General features: G+C 45.5%; 1 protein-coding gene across 1 annotated transcript in view; it reads right to left on the bottom strand.

The window, feature by feature from the left end:
• MAL2 (mal, T cell differentiation protein 2) overlaps positions 1-22,453 on the bottom strand; it is a 28,921-nt gene extending 6,468 nt beyond the window's left edge. Inside the window, exons 1-2 of the mRNA XM_047842750.1 lie at positions 22,228-22,453; positions 8,852-9,022 (exon numbers count right to left, since the gene is read on the bottom strand). Coding sequence (XP_047698706.1) covers positions 8,852-9,022; positions 22,228-22,359 — 303 coding nt within the window. The 5' untranslated portion in view covers positions 22,360-22,453. The remainder of the gene's footprint in view (positions 1-8,851; positions 9,023-22,227) is intronic.
• Between the last annotated feature and the right edge of the window lie 3,448 nt (positions 22,454-25,901).

Below are 25,901 nucleotides of genomic sequence, written 5' to 3'. Positions count from 1 at the left end.
ACAGAGACTGACACGGCATTCGAACCCTCGAACTGTGAGATCACGACCCACGCCCAAGTCTGATGCTCAACCATCGGAGCCATCCAGGCACCCCTAATTAAATAACTGTTCTAAAATCATACAAAGATGAACTTCTGAAAGGAGAACTCAAAACCACATAAGTCTGTCTGGCTCCAAAGTCCACTTTCTTTCCTCTATCACATGGTCTATTACTGATACAGCAACGTTACAGAGAAAGAACACAGCTCTGCCTTGGTAAATGCCCATTCAGCAAACAAAATTATCCATAGGAATTGTTCTTACCCTACCTAGAATAGTAAGGAAAAGTTAACTCATCAGGAGTGAGAATTAAAGGTACACGCTAAAAATTCTTTCTACTGAACACCTAATTCATAAGCTAACTCACCAGTGCCTTCAAAAGTTTTAAGAACAGTGTTACATGCTGACCATGTGTTTAGTCCAGAGGAGAAATGCTCAGATATATGTAGTTATTCAACAATGTTAATTGTGAAAGTCAAAGTCCACGTGTGACTACTTTTAGGGATTAAAAATAATAGAGCTGGATCTCAATTAGTAACAAAGATTGAGAGGATATGTTTGAGATCATTAGGCACTCAACTAATTTACTGTGGTGGATCCTCAGGAGCAGCTCATGTTACGTTGAGGAGGCGAGGAGTTTGGTGACATGGCCTGCCACTCTTGGTCCGATGAGGCCTTTATCATCTTCACCAACCTCATCTCCTGCCACCCTCACATCTCTGAATATCGGCCACTTCGGCCTCAAGGTGGCGGCCTTTGGTGCTAGGAAGCACTCTATGCCTCAAGGCTGATGCTCCTTACACACAGAATCGTGTGGCTGGAGAGACTCTTCCCACAACCAATTACCACTTGCACCCTTCCCCACCTCCCACCAACTTTCTATTCTTGTCTAATTTTACCTTCTCCCTCCTTTTCAGGAGTATCAGAATTGACCTGTGGTAAAGGCTTCCCTGTCCAACCCTTTTCCTTCCCTCTTCATCTTTCATGGTGTTAACCATCCAGTAAACTTCGTGCACTCCTAACTCTGTTTGGCTTAGGCCATGCTGTCCAGCTACCCATATTATTCTAGGGCCACATGTACCCTAAGGTGTTGGAGGAAAAGAATTGAATTCATGGCAACACTGGAGAGAAAATCACCATGCAGGCACTTGGAGTTCTAGAGTCAGGCAGGTAACCTGCAGTAAGGGGTTACATGTCCTTGTAAAGCAAGTTGTTCCTGATGTTCTACGGGGCCCACGTGGAGAAGGAGCATTTCGACTTGAGACACCAAGGACTAAGTATTCAGAACATCCCACCATGAATGGAATTCTGTCAAAACTACCACCAAACAGGTCAACAGCAATCCTTAAGAGGGGGTGGCACATCAGAGATCAATCTGAGCCGGGCTAGAGGGCACATCAGGTGCTTGCCTGAACCCCCAATCACCTACCACAATGGAACTGTCCCCCTTCCTCACTCACTTGTGGCCACATGAAGGAGGGGTTCCCTTATGTCTAGCTGAAGGAGAAAGAAAACACCTGCGCTTCTTTATGGTGGCATGACTCGTGGCTGCAAGGTGACAAGGGACAGTGGCTGTATCATATGTGCACTGTAGCCACAGTCAGGGTTGGCTTTGAAAGACAGTGGTTAGGGAATATTTTCCTAATGGGTTGAACTGTGAATGGTGCATTATGCCATGTACTTTGTTTGGAAAACAAAGTGGCCCAGAGTGAGGATATACAGAGACTCATGGTCAGTGGTAATGGTCAGGGCCCTGGGAGAATAAAAGACTGAAAGTTCTGAGACAAGGAAGTACAGAGCAGGGAGATGGACATATGGGATTTGGTGTGAAGTGTGATCTGTCTGTCACATGGTGATGCCCACCAGCAGCATCCAGGCATGGAATGACACACAGAAAAATTGGCCCAGCCAGTTGATGCAAGCCAGGCTTTGTCACCAGCCACCTGATTACTGGCATTATGGGCCCAAGAGCAGAACGACCATAGTTGGGAGAAGGAGGCTATGTAACGCCTAGTAGCATTGACTTCCAATGGCCAAAGCTGATTTAGTTACTGCCTCTTCTGAATGTTGAACCTGCCAACAGCAGAGACTAACTCTGAGACTTTGATATAGCACAATCCTTACCTGGTAGCAAAATGATGAAACTGGGCTCCTAGCTTCCTGGAAGGCATATGGTTTATACTCATAAATCAAACACTCATTTTGAGTTTGTATTAGCTATTCCTTTCCTGAAAGCCTCAGCCACCACCACTATACAGGGGCTTACGGAATGCCTGATTCACAGGCATCTACTCAACAGAGCATGTGACCAAAGGACCAACTTCTCAGCAGAGGAAGAGTGGGAATGGGCCCATGACCATGAGTTGTGTCATAGTGCACCATTTAGAAGCTGCTGGCCTGAGAGCATGACAGAATGACTGGCTAAAGGCACAGTTTGGAGAACGTGTGGCCATCTTTTGGGATGCGGTAGGTATAGGGCACATGAGTTTTCTACATGGTGTTATATCCCCACTGAAAGAACGGGAAACGAGGGGTAGAAGCAGGAATTTCTCCACTTACTATTACTCCCAATAACCTGATGACTTTGTGATTGCTGCCCCTGTGACTCTGAGCTCTGCATGTCCAGAGGCCCTGGTCCCCCAAAGGGTATACTCCTGCTGGAGGATACAGCAAGGGTCCCACTGAGCTATAAGCTATGCTGCCTGCCTGTGAATTTGGGGAACAAAAGGCAAGAGAAGGAATCACCATCCTGACAAGGGTAGCTTGCCCGTATCATCAAGGGAAGGGAAGGCTGCAGATACATAGGAGGGCAGTGCATGTGGAACTCAGGTGATCTTGCTCTTGGAACTCTCATGCCCGGTTGGGACTAAAAATGGACAGCTGCAGCAAAACAAGGATATGGTTACCAGGGGCTCAGCCACCCTCAGGAAGGAGGGTTTGGATGACACCGCCAGGTTAACCACCGAGACCAGCAGACCTGAGTGCCGAGCAAGGGCAGTAAGACGGCTCGTGGAAGAGGGAGATGATGAGCACCGGTTGTGTCCCTGAGACCAACGCCAGTTAGAGGGGCTGTGCTTTGTCCATCTGGCCTAAGTGCTCACTCAGGAAGAGAACCTTGGAGGAGCAGTTCCTCGGACACAGAGAAGTGGGTCCACCGGTGCAAGAAGTGGACAGTAGCCTCTAATCACGCACTGCACGCATTCCCCGTTAAGAAAGAACCTGGCATTAGCTGACAGCTCCGGCTTCAGTGGGTTGGGGACCTACTGCTGTGTTTCAGCCAATGCCACATTCCTCCTGGCAGCCCCCAGCTAACGATGCTCCAGTGGGGATGCTGGGTGCCTGGCCACTTTTGCCCAATACAAGACTTTTGAAGGAAGGACTGTGCTCTTCAGCTTCTCGTTAATTTGGCCAAGACTGCCAATCTACATCCCACTCTAAGACTTTCCTGCTTTATCCTACTTCCTTGCCCATTGCCTTTGACAGGTGTTATCTCTTCCCCTCCTTCTAAAAAAAAAAAAAATTCTTGCACTTTTAAATCCATCTTACAGTCCGCTTCCCAGTGGACCCGAGATGACAGATATGTTCTTCTAGTACCCTGAGCATTCCCTGCTTGGCCATTAACATCATTTTGATTAATGCATCAATCGTGTAATCATTTCTTTAATGCCACTGCCTGCTACAACAAACTCTGAGAGCCACTGCAGACCTGTGTTGTTCACCACTCTATTGCTAGGGTCTAGGATAGGGCCAGATACATATTAGGTGCTCAGTAAAGATCCCCCGCCACTGGAGAGCCACGCCCATGTTTATATTTGGCCATCCTCGTCACCTTATTCCAACTGCTGTTCTGTGTGGAATGTGTGCAAGAAGGTCTTCCACACGTTTTGCTCATTCTGGACAACGCAGATTGTTTATGCAAAACCAGTGGTTCTCAAAGGTAAGCATGCCTCAGAATCATCTGAAAAGCTTGTTAAAACACAAACTATGGGGCCCCACCTTCTGAGTTCCTGACTCAGTAGGTCTGGGTAGGATGGGAGAGTTTACATTCTACCAAGTTCCCAGGTTGACGCTGCTGCGGCTGGTCAGGGACCACCCTTTGGGAACCACCTGTCCTGAGTCCTTGGCACGTCCCCATCAGCAGATGGCCCCGTCCTCTTTGAGTCTCCTTCGCATACCCTTGCTCTCCTGCCAAACTTTCCAATATTCATACACCCCAGAGTGCCGCCCACTTGTCTTCACCTTTTGCTCAGGTAAATGGCCTCAAGCATAGCTTGATTTTTTTCAGCAACAAATGACACCCCCCCCCCATATTCTTATCTTAAGCCCATGTTTTGCTCCACACTTCAAGGTGAAATTTTTACTAGTTAAAAAAAAAGCTACATCATAAATAGGGGAATCCTGGTTTCTGCAACGGCAGCATGAAAAGGGGTGATGGCCACACAGAGCCTCAGCTTTCTCATCTGAAAAAATGAGAAAATGGTGTCCCATAGGAATCGACCTAAAGATCAAATAAGTAAATGAAGTGTCAGGACAGAAAATACAGATCAAGACATTCACAGTATTAAGTGATGTCCATAATGGGCAAATGTGGGTCAACTATGTTGGGGGAATAAAGTGAATTTGTTTAATTGTACAGGACTTCTTTTTGTAGTTTTTATTGTCCTAAAATATATCTTTCCTTCACACCCCTCCTCTCCAAAAGTGGAAAATAAGTATGGTATCCCTTGTTTAAAGTTAAGCAGAATGGTGTTATTTCCTTTACACACACACACACACACGCACACACACACAGAGTACAGAAAAACCATTTCAAAATGAAAACCTGCTTCTTTTCTCAGAATAGGGCAAGTTTTTCGCATTTAATATAGGTTATTACATATATTATATATTATATTTTTATTTCATCATTTATACCGAAGCTAGAAAGCTTGGGGAAAAATACTGAGGACATCTACCACCACGGATGTTAACTCAATCTCATGATCAACAACAGTTAGAAGCTATGAATATTTTAGTCAATATCCCACAACAAATACTTTTAGAAAATAAATTCTTCATCAAAATGTATTTCTGCTTCCTTTGTGCATTGTATGCAGGTAGCATTAAACTGTCACCACTGGGGGAAATGATTATCTTTTGAGCAGTTAATGTCTAACAGTTCCAGAACACAGCAATTAAGAGTTGTTACCATCTGGTGGCAACTCCCACAGTACGTTTGGCTCAAAACTCTTTCTGGCTAGGAGTACACAACATAGGTTACGAAACCCACCAAAAGCAGCCATGTGGTCGAAAAATGACTGATTATGTAGAAAATCACACAAGAGGAGAAACAAAAGGGGCCCTCTGGAAACATGGCAAGCGTTTAAGTCTGCTCCTTGAAGGCGTGAGCCAGGTCTTGTAAAACGTGGCTGCCGTCACCAGGCTGCGCAGTGACCCCGCTGCACCGTGTGCTGTGTGTGGCCACCACCGTTCGCTCCCTCAGAGTGGACGGCCGCAGCTAAGAAAACCACAGGATACACTCTGCAGGGGGCCGTGCAACAGACTGGGAGGTCTTCCAATTTCAACAGCCTCTTCCATAAAGTGGTTTAATTAGGAAAAACAAAAAACCAAAAAACCAAAACCCACTCTTACATTTTATTGCCCGAACAACAGATATAACGTTACAGCTCGGGGGGAGGAACACAAGTTTAGGAAACCTAATACATTTATAAGAATATTAACAACGAACTCAATATCAAAAATTAGACTCAATATAAACAAAAGGAAAACAGATGTTTACAAGTCTTTCATGGTTTGTTTCCCTCTTTCTCCCCTCCCCACCCCCATCCCGTATGTTCATCTATTTTGTTTCTTAAATTCCACATATGAGTGAAATCATACGGGATTTGTCATTCTCTGACTTCTCTCACTCACCATAATACACACTAGCTCCATCCATGCTGTTGCAAATGGCAAGATTTCGTTCTTTCTGAAGGCTGAGTAATATTCCATTGTGTATATATACCACCTTTTCTTTACCCTTTCATCAGCTGATGGACATTTGGGCTGTTTATATAGTTTGGCTATTGTTGACAATGCTGCTCTAAACATCAGAGTGCATACCCCTTTGAATCTGTATTTTTGTATCCTTTGGGTTAAATACCTAGTAGTGCAATTCTGGATCATAGGGTAGTCTATTTTTAACTTTTTGAGGAACTTCCATACTATTCCCCAGAGTGGCTGTACCAGTTTGCATTCCCAACAACAGTGCAAGAGAGCTCCCCTTTCTCCACATCCTTGCCAACACCTGTTATTTTCTGTATTGTTAATGTTAGCCATTCTGACAGGTGGGAGGTGGTACCTCATCGTGGTTTTGGTTTGTATTTCCCTGATGATGAGTGATGTTGAGCATCTTTTCATGTGTCTGTCAGCCATCCAGAGGTCTTCTTTGGAAAACTTTCTATTCATGTCTTCTGTCCTTTTCATATCTGGATTATTTGTTTTTTTGGACTAGATGGGTGATGGGTATTAGTTATGACGAGCCGGGGTGTTGTATGCAAGTGATGAATCACTGAATTCTACTCCTGAAACCAATATTGTACTATATGTTAACTAACTAGAATCTGAATAAAATTTGAAAATAAATTAAATAAATGAAAAAAAGATTGTATGTCTAATAAAACCAGGAGTGATGTTGGCAAAACATTTAAACATTGGTACAGCATGTGCATCAACCAGTTAGAAGGAATGCTGGGCAGTGCAGGCTCCTGGAGACTCACTACCTTTCCAGGCATTAACCTTTTAGTTGCTGAGCTATTCGGCAGTCCGGGAAAGTCCCAGAGGAAGGGCCAGGATGATGGGGAGCACAGCACTGGGGAAGAGGTAGCAGGGTGGGGGCAGTGACTGTGTATTAGCTAGGACTGAAGTCTATACTGGTACATGGTGGCCAAACACCATCTTTGAACCTAATACAGCCAAAAGAGGCTGCTGCTGTATCAACGTTAGGTATCGATGGTTCATTCATACATTATTACAGGAAAGCCAGGCAATTAGGGAGAGGAGATTAAGTGTCTATCTATAACTTAGACTGAGATTTCTGATCTTCATCACTTGACCATTTATTAGAAATATTTTCTCATCATTAATGAGAAATCAAGGCAAAAATGTAGGAACACACTGCAGCAGCAACCTCAGAAACAGGATTTCCTGTGTGTGTGTGTGTGTGTGTGTGTGTGTGTGTGTGTGTGTATGTGTGTGAGAGAGAGAGACAGAGAGAGAGAGACAGAGAGACAGAGAGACAGAAAGAGACAGAGAGAGAATGAGAATATGTTTTTTTAAGTCTTTATTTAAATTCCAGCTAGTTAACATACGGTATAACATTAGTTTCAGGTGTACAATTTAGTAATTCAACAGAAGGGCTTTTATTTATTTTTATTTCTTCTTCTTCTTCTTCTTCTTCCTCTTTTTACCATTTATTTATTTTTGAGAGACACAGCATGAGTGGAAGGGGCAGAGATAGAGGGAGACACAGAACGTGAAGTAGGCTCTAGGCTCTGAGGTGTCAGCACAGAGCCTGACGTGGGGCTCGAACACACAAACCATGAGATCATGACCTGAGCCGAATTCGGATGCTTAACCGACTAAACCACCAAGGCATCCCTCAACAGAAGGGCTTTTAAAGTTTCAAACTGCAAGCCTTGTGTATTTATGGAATTATGACAATTGCTGATCACTTACTATAAATCACAAAGCTGATGAGCGCTTTAGAATGCATTCATGCCATTATTCCTTAATGGCATCTAAGGGAGGTAGGTATCATTATTACCATTTTACAGAGGAAGAAATTGAAAGCCCAAGAGGTTCAATATTTTGCCCAAGGCTACATAGTTATTAAGCAAACCAGACTTAAGTTCAAAGCCTGTGCAGGATTATAACCACTGTACCACACTCCCTCCTTAACTTTTTACACTATCCATTTGCCCCTGGGCTGGGTTAATGGGCAGCCACATTCACTAGACTTCACTGCTAGTAACATTTAGGATGATGGTTCTTCTAAGACTCTGTAACAAAGAACATTTTTTAATATGCCTAGCCTCTGTCCTAAAGCTGGTGAATACAATGTTACCATACTTGAAAGGAACAATATAAGCCTGATTTAAGGCTTGGTTTAAATTTCTAGCTACCAACTGATTGGAATTCAACCTCCACTGGCCATTATGAAATGGTCCCAGAGAATGAATAAGCATAAGCATGAAAAAGGACCCCTATGTTATATGGGAAAAGGGAAAGTAAGTGGATCCAATTTAATGGTGTCATAATTTTTAAAGTTATGTTGATTGTAAATTCATCTCTTAAAATTGACTGATTCTTAATAATTTAGGACAGGAATTAAAAACAAATACAAACTATCCCCTTTTGTAAGTATTTAGAGAAGAGAATATATCGCTCCTTGTTTTCTGAAAAGGATATATATATTTAATATCTGAAGCAGAAATCAATGGAAAATTTCAAGATGTATGTCATAGCATCCATCCCCCAAAAGCATCTCTTCGATAGTTCAATAACTGTAATGCAATTCATTTACTGTACGAAATAAAAGAGTCTTTGAGTAAAGGTCACCTAACTCATAAAGGAGTAACAGATTGCTCGGCTCTATTGACAGAAATTTCACAAAGAGGGACCCTGCTGTCCAGCAAGGCACTAGCACAGCAGACCCGGTGGTCAGACCTCTCTCTCTCACTGTGGATCGAAGAGGGGATCAGGCATTTCAGGACAGAATAAGATATTTATACGTCTCTCTCATTTTCCTGAAATAGACTTAAAAATCCCTTACCAGGAAGTTCCAGTTGGCATCAATCTGAGTCACCATGCCAGAGAGGAACACGCCCAGGAAGAGGAGGGAAAAGATAAAAGCTGTCACGGACACGAACATGACCCATCCTTGTAGCAGAGGTAGAGGAACGTTGGAGGAGGCAACCAGAATCCAGACGAGTCCCCCGAACAGCTGAAGGAAGAAAGAAAGATGTCACAGGAGTGGGCAACAGAACTGAACGTCCATGCTTACACCTCTACCTCTACCTTTGTTTCCCCCCAGACCCCTGTACACATGCTGCAAGCCCCCTACACAGACACCTGCTTTCCTCAAGGGCAAGGCCAGAACTTCCATGCACAGGTCTGACCTGGAGCCACACCTGTTTCTGCACCTGCCTCCGTGTTGGATGCTCATTCTCAGTCCATGAACAGACACAGAACTCTTGCATCACCTAAAAATATCTTCCTTTGACCCCGTGGCCTTTCTAACTACTATTTCCTCTTCAGTCAACCATTTTTGCAAATTCATCTGTGCCTGGTCCTCACCTCCTATCCTTGCTGTGATTCTTCACACCTCTGGCTTCCGCTCTTACCACTTCAGAGAGTTTACTAGCACAGATCAGCCATGACTTTCTAACCTGTCAGCACTAATGGCCACATGTCCGCCCTTACCATGGCCTATTTGAACATGTGAGATTATTGCCCATCTGTCGAGTAAAAGCCGCAGCGGCTGTATGTGGTAGTGAACAAGGTCTACCTGATTTTTGATACTCTTCTGCATGCTGGGCACAGACCTAATATTCAGTAAGTAGCTGCTGCCTGTCAGGGACTGTTCCAGATGCTGGGAATAAGATGGTCAACAAGCTACACCTGGTCTCCGCCATCGCAGAATTCCTGGTCTCTTACAGGAAAGAGACAAGTAAGTGTGTAAAATGCTGCTTCACACCTGTCACAATTGGGCAAATACTGGGCACTGCAGGTTCACCGAGTGAGGGCTCTAAAAATCCAGAGCTGAAAAGACAGGAAATACGCCCCAGTAGCAGCAACCCAAAAGACAAAGCTAGGGAGTGTAGAGGTGGGAGGAGAAGGCTGTTTCCTGCTGGAGATGAGCCCTGACTTGGGGGTGGGGGGGATGGGGGGGGGGAGCTGAGGAGCGGAGCCCAGCACTACAGGGGCAGCAGGGACCACATGGGGGGTGGCCACAGGCGAGGGCTGGATGCTGAGCTGAAGGGTCCTGCGTTCTCCCAAAGGCAATGGGAGGCCACAGAATGCCTGAGCAGGAGTGAGCACCATCTAACGTGTATCTAGATGCTTCTCTCTGGCCAGAGAGCGACAGGGCTGGAGAGGAATGGATGCAGGGCTGGGGGACCACAGAGGAGACTGTGAGCCACAGAGCACAGTCCAGACTCGGGCACGGAGGACAGAGGAAAGTGAGTGGATTAGACAGAAACTAGAATGTTTCCAGTTTCTAGTTTCATGCCTAGAAGTAGGCATGGTGGCAGGTAGGGAACATGCCAGCAAAAGAACAGATAAGGAAGAAACCCAGATTTCTGGTTTGGGCCACTAGGGGTGAGTGAGACATCATAGGAGGAGGAATGGTGTTGGGGTGAAGACGGCCAGTTTCTCGAACCTAACCATAGCAATTCTCCTCTATGCTACTGCTAATAGAGGCTACCCGTCCTTTGCATGGCATTCCAGGCCCTTTATGCTCTAACCTGTCTTTCCCATCTTTGTCTCCTGCCACTAAGCCCCTCTCATTTCATATTAAAGAAAAAAAAAATCCATAGTCCAAAGACAAAGCACTTTCCCATTTGAGTGGCCTCACATATGCTGGCCAAGAATGTCATTCCCTCCCCATGAGTATTTGAGAAACTTCCACTCATAGCTCATCTTGAAGAGGACAACACCCCAAAGTCTTTCCTGAGTCCCACCCCATGCTCAGGTACCCTGTCCCCTGGGCAAGCTCCCTGTATGGATATGTTATACTGATGTAATTGTAATTGTAAATGTCCTGGCTTCCACGCCAACTGCACGATGAGACCTTCTTGGCAGCCAGCCGCCTTATAGGCCTCTGCATCCTAAGCCATTCATCCATCAACATAATGATCCCTTCCTAACTGTCAGTCAGGCACTGGGCTGGACTTGGTGACCCAAAAGCTGAGGCTGAAGAAACCTGTTCTGAAGAAACCTATAGGCAAGTAGGAATCAGCACCCCCTCCCTCCCCCGCCCCCCCTCCCTCCCCCGCCCCCCCCCCCCATATACATGGAAGTGATATCATAGAAACACGTCTGTCTGGCAGGCAGAAGGCTCTCCCATATTTGTTTAGTAAAAAAAGCTCCAAGTTTCCAAGAATAGCTAGAGCTCCACATATTAACAAACAGTAATCCCATGTATCTGGCTTAAGTGTGTAGATAATATCCAAATTGCACAAGTCGCTAAAAGTCAAAACCACAAGTTTAATTCAAGTTTCTCCACAAAGGCCAAGTCATACAATTCACTACCACTTTGAAAAATATTTTTGAAAGCATAATGAATTATCACTTGAGTATGATAACTAAAGCACCAATCATTACATTTACAGTTGTGGTTTCTGGTATACCTGAAGTCCTGATTTCAAATTAAAAAAATAACAATAAACAAATTAACAATCAACCCACAAAGTTTTATGAAATAAATCTAAGTCATGAATATTAATGTACATTAAAAAATTTAACCACAAACTGATTAGTTGTTACGAAAGAAATAATGTTCCTGTTAAAAAGATTCTCTACTCTTTCATACTGTCTACTAAATATCCGAAGGTGATAAGATCTTCAAATTGTTTCCTTTTTTCTCAGCATCCTCTTTCTGGTAACCTTTTCTTACTCTCCCACCACAAATAACTTACGTTACTTTAAATACTATTTAAGAAATATACATCACTAATAAATATCTATTCATTCAACCAGGGTAATAAAGAACCTGTTTATTAGGGGCAGGCAGACTCAGATATTAAAGCATAAATGTATGCTACAGGGATTATGATAAATTTGACACTCTGAAGAAGGGCTATATGATCCCCCAGAATTAGGCATAACATTTAACAAACCCAGACTGGATCTCAAACTAGTTGACCTCAAATCTACTGCCAGGTATTGCAGAAGAATACTCGGGGAAAAAAGACAAAAAGGCGAGGTTCTGTATCCTGGAGCTCTAGATTAGGGAGAAACAGACACCATCAAAGCTGATTCCGGAGCAGATTGTGGCGAGTGCTATAAAAAGAGCTCCATGCAGTGTGCTCTGAGAGGCTGGGAGAGGAGAGAAGAAATCTAATGGGAGGCATGGAGAAAGAGAGGCAGGGAGGCGGGTTTTGAAGCAGGCTTACAGGGCAGACCAGGGCTCTGACAGCAGATGCTGATGTGAAACAGTACAGATAAACCGTTCTTACTCAAAACCAGAGCCCTTCCAACACCTCAAAGGCTTGGGAAGGAAACCAAGCACTTACATGGAAAGAGAACAGATTGGCCTCCTCATTCGCGGTGTGTGTTGTGTGGGAAGGGGGCAGGAGAGGGAGGAAGGGGTGCGAATGCCCCTCCCCCACGTAAACATACTCCACATCCCGGGCTTGGAAAGTCTGTGAAATCCGGATTTAAGTCTTGCTCACCACGGTGGCTTTGGGAGATACTGGAGGGACGGGTCAGAGAACGTAATTAAGCTCACTACAGAGTTCCACCTTCCTCACTGCACAGACTCACGTTGGCATATAGGTCACTAGGGCTCTGACACAGTTTTTTCTTCCTCACTTCACGACTTCCTTCTGCCAAAAGCTTCCCCTTCTCCTGAGCTTCCCAACCTGGCTGCAACTGTAACGACTGATCTTTTAATAATATTACCAATGCTCACCACACTCACCTCTTCTAATCCTGGGTGTTACTAAGCTGAGAGCATTTACCAGCCATACTGTAAATATTAGCATCCCTGTTTAGTAGAGGTGACTCTGGAGGGAGCCTTGATTGTAGAGGTGAAAAGCAGAGTCAAAAATGGTTACAATCTGAGGGAGAACAGTTGATAAAGTATCGTAGCAACTGCACAGCACACACACTGCAAAGAAGGATGGGGTGCTGTGTCCGCCCACGTTTTCTCTTCTTGGATCTGAATCCACATTCTGACCTCTTGTCTATCACTGCCTTCCATCACTGTAGTGTCCTGAAAAGTCTGATAATTACACACAAAACTCCCCAATGCACCACATTTTGACATTTCTTTCAGGAACAAAGCTGGGGCGCATGACTCTGTACCTCAAGCTCTAACAAAAAGACAACCAGACTTCCAGGTATGTTGCAAAGGCAAACATTTCCTAGAAGTAGGTGTCAGCCTTCCCCTGTGTCTCAGTTTCCCCTTCCCTTCTGCGCTCAAATTCAGGGGTCCCTGGCAGCCACCTGGAGTGTTCATGTCTGTGTCGAGTTGCAGTTGTTAAACTGCTACACATCCCTGAAACCACAGATCTCCTTTGTGGCTTCCCATGTGTTGACCACTTCAGCTTGGCTCCTGCAGCCCACGAGGGTGTGACTCGATTGAAGCCTTCCCATAAGAAAGTCACGGACGTTTTCATCCGCCCATCACACTGAACTGAGCCCTCCGAGTTGGACTTGAAACGTGTTTTCACTAGAAACCGTGGATGGGTGAAAACCCGTAACCCCGCAGGAAAACAGGGTGTTGTGCCAGAAACAACTCTGGCCATCCTGGCTGTGCGATGACACACTTCGCGACTTGTCTCCTATTTGGATGGTTTCGTGTCTCGAAAGGATTCATTTTGCAAATAGCCTATGTCTTTTCAAATGTCACTTCTTTCCTAATAGCATGCTTTTAAACATGCCCTCCAACATCTTAGCTGACAGTTTTCAAACCAATCTGACACCTTCACCTTAGTGCACTCTTATTATTGCACTAAGTAAACAGGCCAGTCCCTACTCTGACCTATTTTTAGTCAATGTTTGGAATGAGAACAGGGAAAGGTAAGTGAATCTGAAGGTAGGAAGGACTGGTTAGACTACCCCTAAGGAGAAATATTTAATTGTTTGGAACTTTCTGTATATAACAGAAAGTTTCCAATTTTCCTGCAATTTATATATTGAGCATTTCAGGGGCGCCTGGGTGGCTCAGTCGGTTAAGCGCCGACTTCGGCTCAGGTCGTGATCTCGTGGTTTGTGAGTTCCAGCCCTGCATCGGGTTCTATGCTGACAGCTCAGAGCCTGGAGCCTCCTTCGGATTCTGTGTCTCCCTCTCTCTCTCTCTCTCTGCTCCTTCCCCACTCGTGCTCTGTCTCTCTCTCTCAAAAATAAACATTAAAAAAATTTATATATTGAGCATTTCATCACTGTAGCAGTGAGAATGAACCCACCAGCAAGCATAGAGGGAAAAAAAAATGGTCTCTTAGTCTGGTTTTATAGAGTCAGTTTGACTAAGAGGTTGAAGCTAATGAGGATAAAAGAAATACTAGCCAGCGTTTATTGAATGCGTATGTTCCAAGAACTGCTCTAAGGGTTTTATTTGTGCCAACTTAATCCTCACAAACACTCAGAGATAATTACTATTATTACTCCCATTTTGCAGATAAGTTGAAGCAGATAGCCATTAATAATTTGCCCTAAGTTACACAGTTAATAAATGTTAGAATGAGACTCGAACTGACACCTGGCTTCCAGAGCCTATGCTCTCGATACTATGCTATTGTGTCTCCCCCAAAGGGTTTCTATCCTTTTGCTGTGGAGTAGCTTGGTGGATGTGGGAGTGCTGACTCCCTAAAGTCATATCCAGCTGGGTAAAGTGCACGTGCAGTTTTCTGAGGACACAACTTTCATCAGGATCACAAAGGAGTTTGTGGCCTCCAAAAGTTCAGAATATCGGGGCACTTGGCTGGCTCAGTCAGTTAAGGGCCCGACTCTTGACTTCAGCTCAGGTCATGATCTCACAGTTTCGTGGATTCAAGCCCTGCGTCAAGCTCCACGCCATGAGCTTGAATTTCTCTCTCTCTCCCTCTCTCTTGGCCCTACCCCACTCATGCTCCCTCACTGTCTCTCTCAAAATAAATAAATAAACTTGGTTTAAACATGGTTAAAGAGTGTTTAGTATGTTGGGACTATTTATAGTCTAATGAATAGATGACCTACAGTTAGCTCTTTATACATAACCTGTATTCCAAGATTTTTTTTTTTTTTTTTTTAACTGGGAACATACTTTGGTCGGCAGATAGATGTGCTTGCAAGGCAGCCCATAAGTATATAAATTCGTTCACTGTGGGACTGTAGTCAACTCCAAGCTCACCTTCTTCCCGGCACTGCTGCTTCCCCAGCCACCCTCGCCTGGCACTCCGGGCTCTGGTCTCTTACCCCCTGCACACGAGTCCATCACACTGGTTCATGCTTCTGCCTAGCATGCTGCCGTCGAAGTTTTCTCTGGATAACTAAACTCTGGCAGCACGTCTTCCACACAGACTTCCCTGGCTGGATGCCACCACCTGGTCCTTCCATGGTTACTGATAGGTGTATCCTCTGTAGCACTGACATCTATTGGTTTGAAATCATGGGCTCATACGGCTGTTTGCCCACTGGATTGTGAAGTCAGAGTCGGCAGCATTGCCTTAAATATCTCTGTACGCTCAGAACCCAGGACAGCTTTCTACAGGAGACGTTCAACTGCATTCTCCCTGAAAGAAACGGAAACCAACCGGTATGTGTAATGAATGGTTCTAGAAGAAAATGATCCAGAAGTGCAGCTTGAGATGCTAAGAACACACTGCTGTCTGGAGCCTAGCTCATTCGCTGGCACATGGTGGGTGTTCAAAAATCGGCATGAAGTCTAGTGAAGCAGGAACATGTACTTCTCAATTTTTAAGTTATTATTGGCAACACCCACCCAGATCTTGTACTAGCAAGATCTCAGGAGGCGGGGATGGAAAGTTATGGGGAAGGTGGCAGCTTTTGCCAGTCTAGCTCATGACACTCCATTTTTACCCTTCTTCGAGCCTCAAATGTGTTCAATTCACCTATTCTCCTGCAATTGTGACTGGAACTCTTGGCCAGGGTGGTGTTTATCTTGTGCCTTACCCGACCCCCTCCTGAGCCCTCCATCAATCCCCATCTGTTCTCTCACCATGCGGACATCCATCCAAACTGGTCCTGGCCCCGGACTAGCCCTGGTGCAGTTCTGATTCAGAGCTACAAGCTGGCAAGGTGTTTTTGTTTTAAATCAGAGAAAGGAGAACAAGACAAGTTCTGGGAAGCAATGGGAAATAGCATATACGGAAGGGGCCTAGGTACAAAACACACTAATGCAAAGGAAGTTTTGCTTTTTAGATTCACATTTGAAAATTTCAAAAATATGTTTGAGGATGCTGGGAAGCATTTGTTACTACAGGCCTTTCCTCCCCATCTGCCCCAAATTTCCATTTCAATTTCTTAAGTAGCTGAGGCTACTTAAGGTCCTAAAATGGAAAGTGCATCTTTATAGGGGAGAAATAAATTCTGGCCCCTTTTTATTCTTACTTATAACTGCCCTTGATTTCTTCTTTTTTTTTTTTTTTTCAAATCCTCTTTTCCTGTTTGCAGGTAACTAGTTATCACCTAGGTTAAAAACATTCATGCAGGTCAATGCCTTGATGTCAGCAAGGACCACACAGATCATTCATGCCTCTTTTCTTGCTTTTTACCTCCCTCCTTCTGAAAGCCATTATACAAAAGTTAAGAACGTCACATATGAAAGGACATGGCCCCTTTCATGTTAGAGAGGACACAGGAAATTCAGGTCAGACTGCAGATTCCTGGAGAAGAACCATGATGTTTTAAGAGTTGCTCAGGACATCTACCTCAAAGCTGCCCTTGTCCACTCCAGCCAGTTTCTCTAGAATATCTTCACACACTGTCCAGACCGTCCTCCAGATCAGATAGCAGGGGTCAGGTGCTGCGCATGCACAATACTGTGTATGACAGCCCGGTCCCTGTCCTTGTCATTACGCAGTCTTTTCTATGCGGACACATCCACGCAGACATGCGACGGCCACGGCTCCTACCACCACGTCCAACATTTCTGTAGGGCTCTGCAAAACCAATCTCCTGTCCTTGACCTTTTCCTCTGGAGCTCCAGGTGAAGAGTTTCAGGAAACTGATGTAACTTTTTCTGAGCTGTAGTTCTTCCTATTTTGTAAGGGGCTGCTAGTCAGGGCGAAGCAAGTGCCGAAAATAATCTTTGGCAAGGGCATCAGTTCCTTTTCTCTTATGCAGTTTTAAGGACTCTTTTCACAAGGCTGGAGATTTCTAACCCAGAGGAAAAAGGAAAATCCTACTTAGAGAATTAAAACCCCCACAGAGAAGGAAACATACCCACAGAGAGCCCCTCTTCACTGCTGCAAACACACAGTGTCCCTGTGCAACTCAAATCTATTTTCTGGGCAAGAAAAGACAACCCTACACATCTGACTGTTTATATGTTAGTATAATGTCAAAACTTTGGGTTGACAATAACCTGAAATCTCTTCCACAGGTTTCTCTGTGCACGCCCGCTCCAGAGCCCCTACCTCCCCACCATCCTCTAACTTTTGTGCTCCTGCTGTAATTCCACTGAGTTACATCTTATATTTAAGTTTACCGTAGTTTCACTTCAGAACATGTCAAACTTTACATACTTGGTTGACCTTCTAAAGGTCAGATCTCTCTTCTTCTGTACTTCTGTCATTTGTCATTGTCATTATCCCTCATTCAAACCACTGACATAAGTCCCTTAACTGATCTGCCTTCAGCCTCTGTTTTATCAGCAAACTTCACCACTTAAAGATTTTTTTGAATGTTTGTTTATTTGTGAGATGGGGTAGGGAATGAGTGGGGGAGGGGCAGAGAGAAAGGGGAACAGAGGATCTGAAGCTGGCTTTGTGCTGATGACAGACAGCCCCATGCAGGGCTCAAACTCAAGGACCACGAGATCATGATCTGAGCTGAAGTCGGACGTTTGACTGGACCAAGCCACACAGGTGCCCGTACTCAAAGATTTCTAAAACACAAGTACGATCACATTTGCCCCTGGCCTTCAGCAGCTCCCCATGTGATGCCTGGTCCAGTCAGTTCTCAGCAAATCACAACTCGGGCCTTTTCTGCTCTTTCTCCTTCTTCTGCCACCTTCCCATGAGTCATGTAAAAAAAATAAAAAACCAGAGGCACCAGGGTGGCTCAGTCGGTTGGGCATCCGACTCTGACTTTGGCTCAGGTCATGATCTCGTGATTCATGGGTTCGAGCCCCGCATTGGGCTCTGTGCTGACAGCTCAGAGCCTGGAGGCTGCCTCAGATTCTGTGTCTCCTTCTCTTTCTCTCTGCTGCTCCCTTGCTGTCTCTCTCTCAAAAATAAACATTAAAAAAAATTTAGAAAAAATAAAAAAACAAAAACAAAAACAGTTGCTGGAACCTTCGTGCCATGGTCTGTCTTGTCTCTAGCGTTTACACATGCCCTTGTTTCTACCTGGAATTCTCTTTCCCACTTTTCTTGTCTACTGAATGTCTACTCATCACTTAAGACTAAACTCCTGTGTCACCATCTCATGCGAGCTGCCTGGCTCGGACTCCCCAGTGGCCAGATATGCTTTACCCCGTTTTTCAATAGTACTTTTCATGACCAATTTTATCACTTCAGACACTGGAATTCTTTCTTGACTGTATACTTCACTATACACGAATTTAAGGGCAGGAGCTATGTTAATTATCCTATTCCCAGGGCATAAAATAAGGCCTGATGCATAGCAGATTCTTAATTATTTTTTGGATGAGTGAAAGTTATTGGGACATCCACACCACTGCAGGTCAGAGCATGTGAATAGGAGTCCTAGAATATCTCCCATAAAGAAAAACGCTAGTGAACATCTTGGGGAATGTGGATAGTTTCCCAAACACCGAAACCATGCAATGCACTGAATTCAACATATTGACCTTTCTTCTTTTCCATGTTTAACTGTAACATCTGATCTATCTTGCGGATTATACAAGGTAAGCTCACTGAGGACAGGGACCTCAAGTATCTTGTTCGGCCCCATAGGACAGATGCTCTGACGTTCATTTTCTTATAAACAGACCTGCCTGGAAAACACTTTAGCTGTAGCTCACTCTCCATATTCACCTCGTCCCTGAATGGCAGTTATTTTTATGCAGATCATCTCAACTAGGTTAGATGTTTTTTCAGGTGAGGAAGGGTCTACCATTTTTTTCCCCCCAGACGAGTGTCTTGCACTCAGTAGGTATTCAATCAGTACCTGACAAAAGACTTAGAAAACACTAAACCAGGAAACACTGAGAGAATTTGAAAATGTAACTCTGAAGGTGATGTTTTCCATCCTAAACTAAAAGACTTAGCATTGCAAAAATAACTTAGTATTACACTCTTCAAGGCAAGCATGCATTGGTAAGTATAGCTCAGGGCAAAAACATAGGAGCTGACAACCTAAATATCTGGGAGTGGACCACATTTGTCTCAAAAAACCATGCCACGTCTATGTGGTTGCAATATTCTCCACCTATGAAGCCAGTGCTATAAATTGCCTTACCTGGTGCCATTAGGCAGGCACTGTTTGCATCTTTTGAATTATCTCTCAATAAACGGCTTACACTTGAGAGATTATGCATGGATATAATAAGAGGGAATGAAAATGAATTCTTAATGTAAAATTTGAGAAAATTTATTATTGAAGTATAGTTGACATACAACGTTCTATTAGTTTCAGTGTATAACACAGTGACTTGACAATTCTATACATTACTGAGTACTCACCACAGTAAGTATAGGCACCATCTGTGACACTGAATTTTCTGAGCAAAGTTTCCAGTTAGTGTGAGAAGTGAACTCCAAGATCACGGTTTCATTAGCTTAGTCAGCTGCTGATAGCCCAGCCCACTTGTCAATTGCTGTTTTCCCACATCAAGCTTTAGATGGCAACAAGACGCAAAAAGAGAACTCACCAAGACAAATGCATTTGAACAGAAGGCCAAAATTGAGAAGGAGTTTGGGGATATCCAGAAACACTGGAAGAGGCCCCCAGAAAGGAGATCACCTGGTGTTTAGAACTGCTCCTAGCAAACTGTCACGTCTCATTCACAGGCAGAGGAATTTCTGAGGAGGAGCCGTGGAAGACTGAACACTTTAAAGCAACAAGAAAACTTGAAGAGATAAGGGGAACAGTCTGGATACTGCTTTGGGCCTGGGTCCCTATTAGAATGGGGAGGGGTAGAAGCTCTGGCTTTGCATGAGGGCTGTCTTGTCCACAGAGCCCTGGTAAAGGCCACCCTCGGGGGTTCCCAGCCATGTGTTCACTAGACCCTCTGGGGAGCTTTTAGAAGAACATAGCCGACTCAGGGCGCTCCCCCAGAGATTCTTATTTAATTAGTCTGGGCCAGCCACCGTATTTTTAAAAGCTGCCCAAGTAATTAAGTACAGCAGAGTTGAGAACTAACTCCTGGGCTAGATAAAGAGATATGGGGGCAGGGGAGAGAAAATAAATCACTTCCACTTTTTTCCCACAGAATTAGGCAGTGTTTCCAAAAGTATGACAAGACCACAGATGGCCCTTGGCACAGTATTTGATGTGATGGCACGTGTTTGAGCCTTCTTTGCGTATGTATGTATACAGGTCCCTATATACATACATGTATTCTTACATATCTTTACATGTATGCATACATGTATGCAAACGCGAAAGTATATATTTGAGTAAATATTAAAAAAATATACCCAGTATATCAAATTCGAGAATTAATGTATATTGTTGCTTAGGATGAGGCTAAAGTAGGTACTGAAGTTTAGAAAGTGAATCGAAGTGAACATTCTGTAAATCCTAGAACAGGTGGAATGCAGATATGGCAAAAACTTCTAAAAGCGATATGCAAATGAGTAGAGTTTGAGGAACATGGTACTAAAGCAGCCCAGAACTTATACAAGCTTTCTACCGTTCTAAGAGTGTCTCCCCTCCTACACACACACACACACACACACACACACACACACACACACGCAACGGTGCCCGGGCCCAGTGCCATCCCCTCTCTACTCTCCTCACATGGATGCCCGCGCCTCATCCCAAGCATTCAGATGCTTCTGAACTGGGCTCAGACTCAAAACCAGCCTCTTCCAGCCTCGCAGTCACGATCCTATTACTGATGTCGTAGCCTGTAACTCACTTGTCTCCTTTTGCAGATTCAAATCTGAGCTAAACTTAACTTAGCACGCCTTAGCCACCTTCACACAATAGGGCAGAAAACCAATGCTCACAAGGCGTTCCGGCCCCACAAGCACAAAAGCGAAACCGAAGCGACCAAATAAATCCAGGTTATGCAAACTCAGGGGAGGTGAGAAAAGAGAGATGAAAACTCCATAGGGAACAAACAACATCAGCCTACAGGAAGGGCAGGGACTGGCTAGCACTGCACTCTGCATCTGCCGTTCTCAGGGCATGATGCAACCTGGGGTTGCCCAATTTATGTTTGCACATTCCCCCTGGTCCACAAAGAGCTCCAAAAGCTTCCAACTCCACAAAATAGCTTTAAAAAGGTTTGAAAAATCTCTAGCCCAATAAGGTGCACGGCAGGGCAGGTGACCTCACCTTCACCTAGGCCCAACAAAGTGGGCTGAGAAGTGTCGACTTGCACAGGTCGGCTCGGAAGCCAGTAGGCGCAAAGGCAGGCAGCGAGGAACTTGACAGCCACCTCTGTACCTCCCCCACCAACGTCCCAGCCACTCTCAGGCCCACTTTATTAGAAACTGCCAAGGGCACGGTTCACTTGACCTTTTTCCCTGCCCTGCCTCCAGAGCTCTGCTCCTCTCCCCAATCCAAAGGGCACTAACAATGGAAAGGGAAGGGGGTGGGTAGGCTCAGGTCTTAAGCCCGCCTTCTCTTCCTGGCACCTCCCGCCTCCGGCTTTTCACGTCGTGGCAGCCTTCAGGTCACTCAGTCATCGGCTACACCTTTGCACCACCCAACAAAATGGCAGGTTAGCAACAGGCGAGGCCCAGAGAGCCTACTCTGGCCCTAGCCAAGCGCGGCCCCTGGCCAAGCCACCGGGGGTCTTCCACGGCGCCCCAAGCCCAAGCACCCTTCCGCTCTCAAAGACCCCAATCCTGGGCCCCGGCGCTGGGCCGTCTGCTCGCTCCCTCGGGGCCATTTCTGTCGCCAGCGGGAGAGCAGGTGCCAGCGTAACAGGTGCCAGGCGAGAGGGCCCAGATTCGGGCTGCTCTGGGCATGGAGAGGGCAGGACCCCGGGAGGGGCGCAGGTAAAGGCCACGTCGAATGTAAGGGAGCTGGGGCGCGGGCAGAGGGAGCCAGCCCCGGGAAGCAAGGATGCCACTGCCGGTCCTCGCTCCCCGGGCGACGCGCCGAGGTTGCCCCACTTACAATCTCCAGGCAGACGAAGGCACCCGAGTAGGTCCGCAGGATGTCCGGGCCGGCGGGCAGGGTGATCCGGGGCGCCGGGAAGGACACGGCGGGGTTCGGGGGCGGCGGGACTGGCGCTCCGCCGGCCGACATGCTGCCGCTGCCGCTCTGCGTCTCTGCGCGCCGCCGCCGCCGCCTCCCTCCGCCCGCCTCCGCCGCCCGCCTCCGCCGCCCGGGCTCCCGCCGCCGCCGCCGCCGCCGCCGCCGCTCGGGTCCGCGGGGTCCCGGCGCGCCGCGCGGAGGGGGCGTGGCCGCGCTGTCTAGGGCCGCGCGGGGCCCCGCCCCGTCACGTGGGTCCAGGTGAGCGCGCCGAGGCCGCCTTGGCGCCCGCGCCGGTCACGTGCACAGGTGCGGCGGCCACCCGGCGCGGTCCTTCCCGCGCCCTCCTCGCCCCTCCGCGGGCCAGCGCCCTGCTCTTTACTTGTTTCTTCTAGCTCCCCTCGTTTCCACCTGTTCTCTTCCACCTGCCCTACCCCTCCTCCTACTCTCACGACTTCTCTACCCTACTTTCTTCAATGTAACTGTAAGACAAGTCTTGAAATTGTGACTCGGCAGGTAAAATGAAGGTCACTAGGCACACCTAAAAAGTGGAGTAGATCTGCCTTAAGTGAGACTCTAGTGGGATTTTTTAAACACCGCTAGGGCAGTCAGATGGCTCAGCTCCAACACCTATTGGTGGTGGATGCTGCAAAGGCTTCTTGGCGGGCCTGTGGTGTGTTCATCTGTGAAATGGGGTTAAGGCTATCTACCTCCTGTCATTACCGAAATTACATTAACATGGAAAGAGCTTAGACCATGGGAAGTGCTCTTTTAATGGTAGCTTCTATGACGACTGCTATTTTTTTGAATTTTTACCCATGTTCATATCGTGCTCTTGTGTACCTATGATGTTGCCCAGGCTGTATTTTCCGCATAAAACTTTAATTGATTTTACCTGTTCCAAACTTTGAATTGCTGTTGCCTTTTAAACACTTAAGTGGATTTTTTTAAAAGGATGCTATGTATAGTTTAGATTCCCTACCCCAATTCATCCCCGTTTTATCTTTGATTTTAATGTCAACATCTTGTAAGTGAAATGAAGGATAGGAGATTAATCTTCTCAAGGATCCGCTGAAGATAAACAAAAGTACACACACCAGTATGCACAGATAGACCAAGCTGGAAAAAATATTAGCTAACATCATCAGGCATTCCCCAAATTGAATAGAGATCTTGTCTGTTGGTACTAGCCTTTATGGGACTGTGTATAGCTCTATGCATTGTCAGCAGTTTTTAGTCATTCCACCTCTTCATTATTTTAATAAGCGAAACTCATAGGTGTGGTGGCAGGATGAGGGCAAAAACCACAAAACAGGGTGTGGGTGAAACCTTCTGTATATTCCTCCCATCTTCTCCACCTCTTCGTCATTACTTTCTGATATTTAATGTGAGCTAGTTATTTCATAGGAAATAGAAAGTTTTCTCCTCTGACTTGTTTCATTAGTGAACTCTCTCTGTGTTCAGACCCTGACAGTAGGGAATAATCTTCCTGTGTATCATATCACATTGTATTTTCTGCCTAACGTTTCTCCATAAGCACTTGAAGAACATTCAAAAGGGAGCACTTGGGTGGCTCAGTTGGTTAAGCGTCAGACTTCGGTTCAGGTCATGATCTCCAGCCTGGCATCGGGCTCTCCGCTCTCAGTGCAGAGCCTGCTTTCGATCCTGTCCGCATCTTTCTCTGCCCCGCTTACAATCTCCTCTCTCTCTCTCTCTAAAATAAATAAACATTAAAGAAATGAAAGGAAAATTCAAAGGGAAGACCTCTTCAAAGAATTTCATTAGGGAGATGCTCAGCAACTATGATGGGCCCCCCAAATTTTAGCCAATAAACTTAAAATGACTTTGGAGTTTCCAGAAATACAAATGACCCAGAGAGCCTCAATTTCACTTATTTTAAAAATTGCCACTGAGGGGAAAACTTTTCACTGTGTCCCTTCCAGCACGTTCCTTGCTATCCCATGTGTCCCTGACCATCCCTGTTTTCCCTCTCCTACCTGCTTCCACAATGATCAGTGGAATGAAAAGAATTATCCTCGAGGTTTCTTATCTATTATTGTAACATACTATTTGCTTGAAAATTAATCCCTTCTTAGAATGTTTTTCCCTGCTCATGGTCGCCACCCATACCTCCTTTCTCGTGATAATACCAGTTTCCTTCTAATGAAAGTAATACCTCTGGACTCAGGAAGGAAAGCACTCACCCCCACCTCCACCTCACCACGGTGTCTCTTCCTCCACACAATTGACTCTGCGCTCTTTTTTACTTTCTGCTCTTTCCCTGTCCTGTTTCCATAACTGACTTCCAGCCTGACTTTTACCTTGTTCATAGACTTCCTGTGGAACCCCTATTTTGGAATGTCATCATTCATATTCATGACACTTCTAACAATCTTGCCTCGCAACCACTTGCTGCCTTCTATGAAGTGAAATCACATCTGCACACACCTTTTGGAATTTCACTACTGCCATTCCTTTCAACGCTGACATTCTCTCTGATGGCTGTCTCCTATTCATCACACTCTCCTTCATTCTCAGTGCATTGGCCTCCAGACTTTCACTTTGCCTTTATTCTCCCATTGGCCCCATTCTGGCTTCCCTATCCTTTCTATGCTCATGGGAAGGCATTTTAGAGATGCTCATGTTAGTCCCAGATATTGCCTTCCATCTTGTACTTTACTGTAAATTTACCCACACTGCCCCCATATTCTGCAGCTTGGGTTCCACCCGCCATCAATATCTGCTTTCTCTGATGCTACTTTCATAGTGTCCAGGGTTACTGAAAGAAGATCATAACCAAGACTCTTGCTTCCACTAATTCATGTTATCTAACCTTGACTGGGACTTAAGGATTCCTGAGGTTGTCACTTTCTGCCACCACCCCTCCCCACTACGTGTCTTGTTTATTATCCCATAGCTTCTTTCACTTTCCCCATCTTTAAGCCTGGCACAGTAGACAAATATGTTCAGTGAACGAAAGCAAGTCTAAACCATTCCAACCGTCCCTACTATCTCTTACTTTACAAGGAGTTTTAGGACATCTAACCAGTAATACTTGTTTCATTGAAAACAGGGCCGTCAATCCGGTTACCCAAGACAAACATCTGGGTGTTTCCCCTGGTAGCTCCTCTTATGCCACATATTTAATCACTTATAAGATCTGGCAGTTCCACCATCTTATTCTCGAGGATATATCACTTCTCTCCATCCCTACTATTCTCCTTCTATCTCAGGATATGAGAGTATCCCTTGTCACAGTAACTACTCTAACAGTCTTGTTCCTTCCCGTATAGTCTCTACACTGATATCAGAATGATTTCTGACCACAAAATTGATTGCAGTCACTCCTCTACTTAAAACTCCCCTAGGATTCCCTACTGTTCTCAGGATCAATTCCAAACACCCCAGAAAGCATTCAGGGTATTTGTGGGGGTGTAGCTTCTGATGAGCTCTCTGACCTCACCTGTCCTATTAATCCAGCTGCAGTTCCAAAAATTCCTGCCTCCAGACCTTCACACATTCTCCTCCCTCTAATGGAGCATCCTTCCTTCTTACCACTCCTACTCCCCTTATCTATCTGGCCTTTGAATTTTATG

The sequence above is a fragment of the Prionailurus viverrinus genome, chromosome F2, assembly GCF_022837055.1.
Source record: "Prionailurus viverrinus isolate Anna chromosome F2, UM_Priviv_1.0, whole genome shotgun sequence".
Classification (NCBI taxonomy): Eukaryota; Metazoa; Chordata; class Mammalia; order Carnivora; family Felidae; genus Prionailurus; species Prionailurus viverrinus.
Note: the sequence above shows the minus strand (reverse complement) of the source record. Positions and strands in the feature narration are given on the sequence as shown.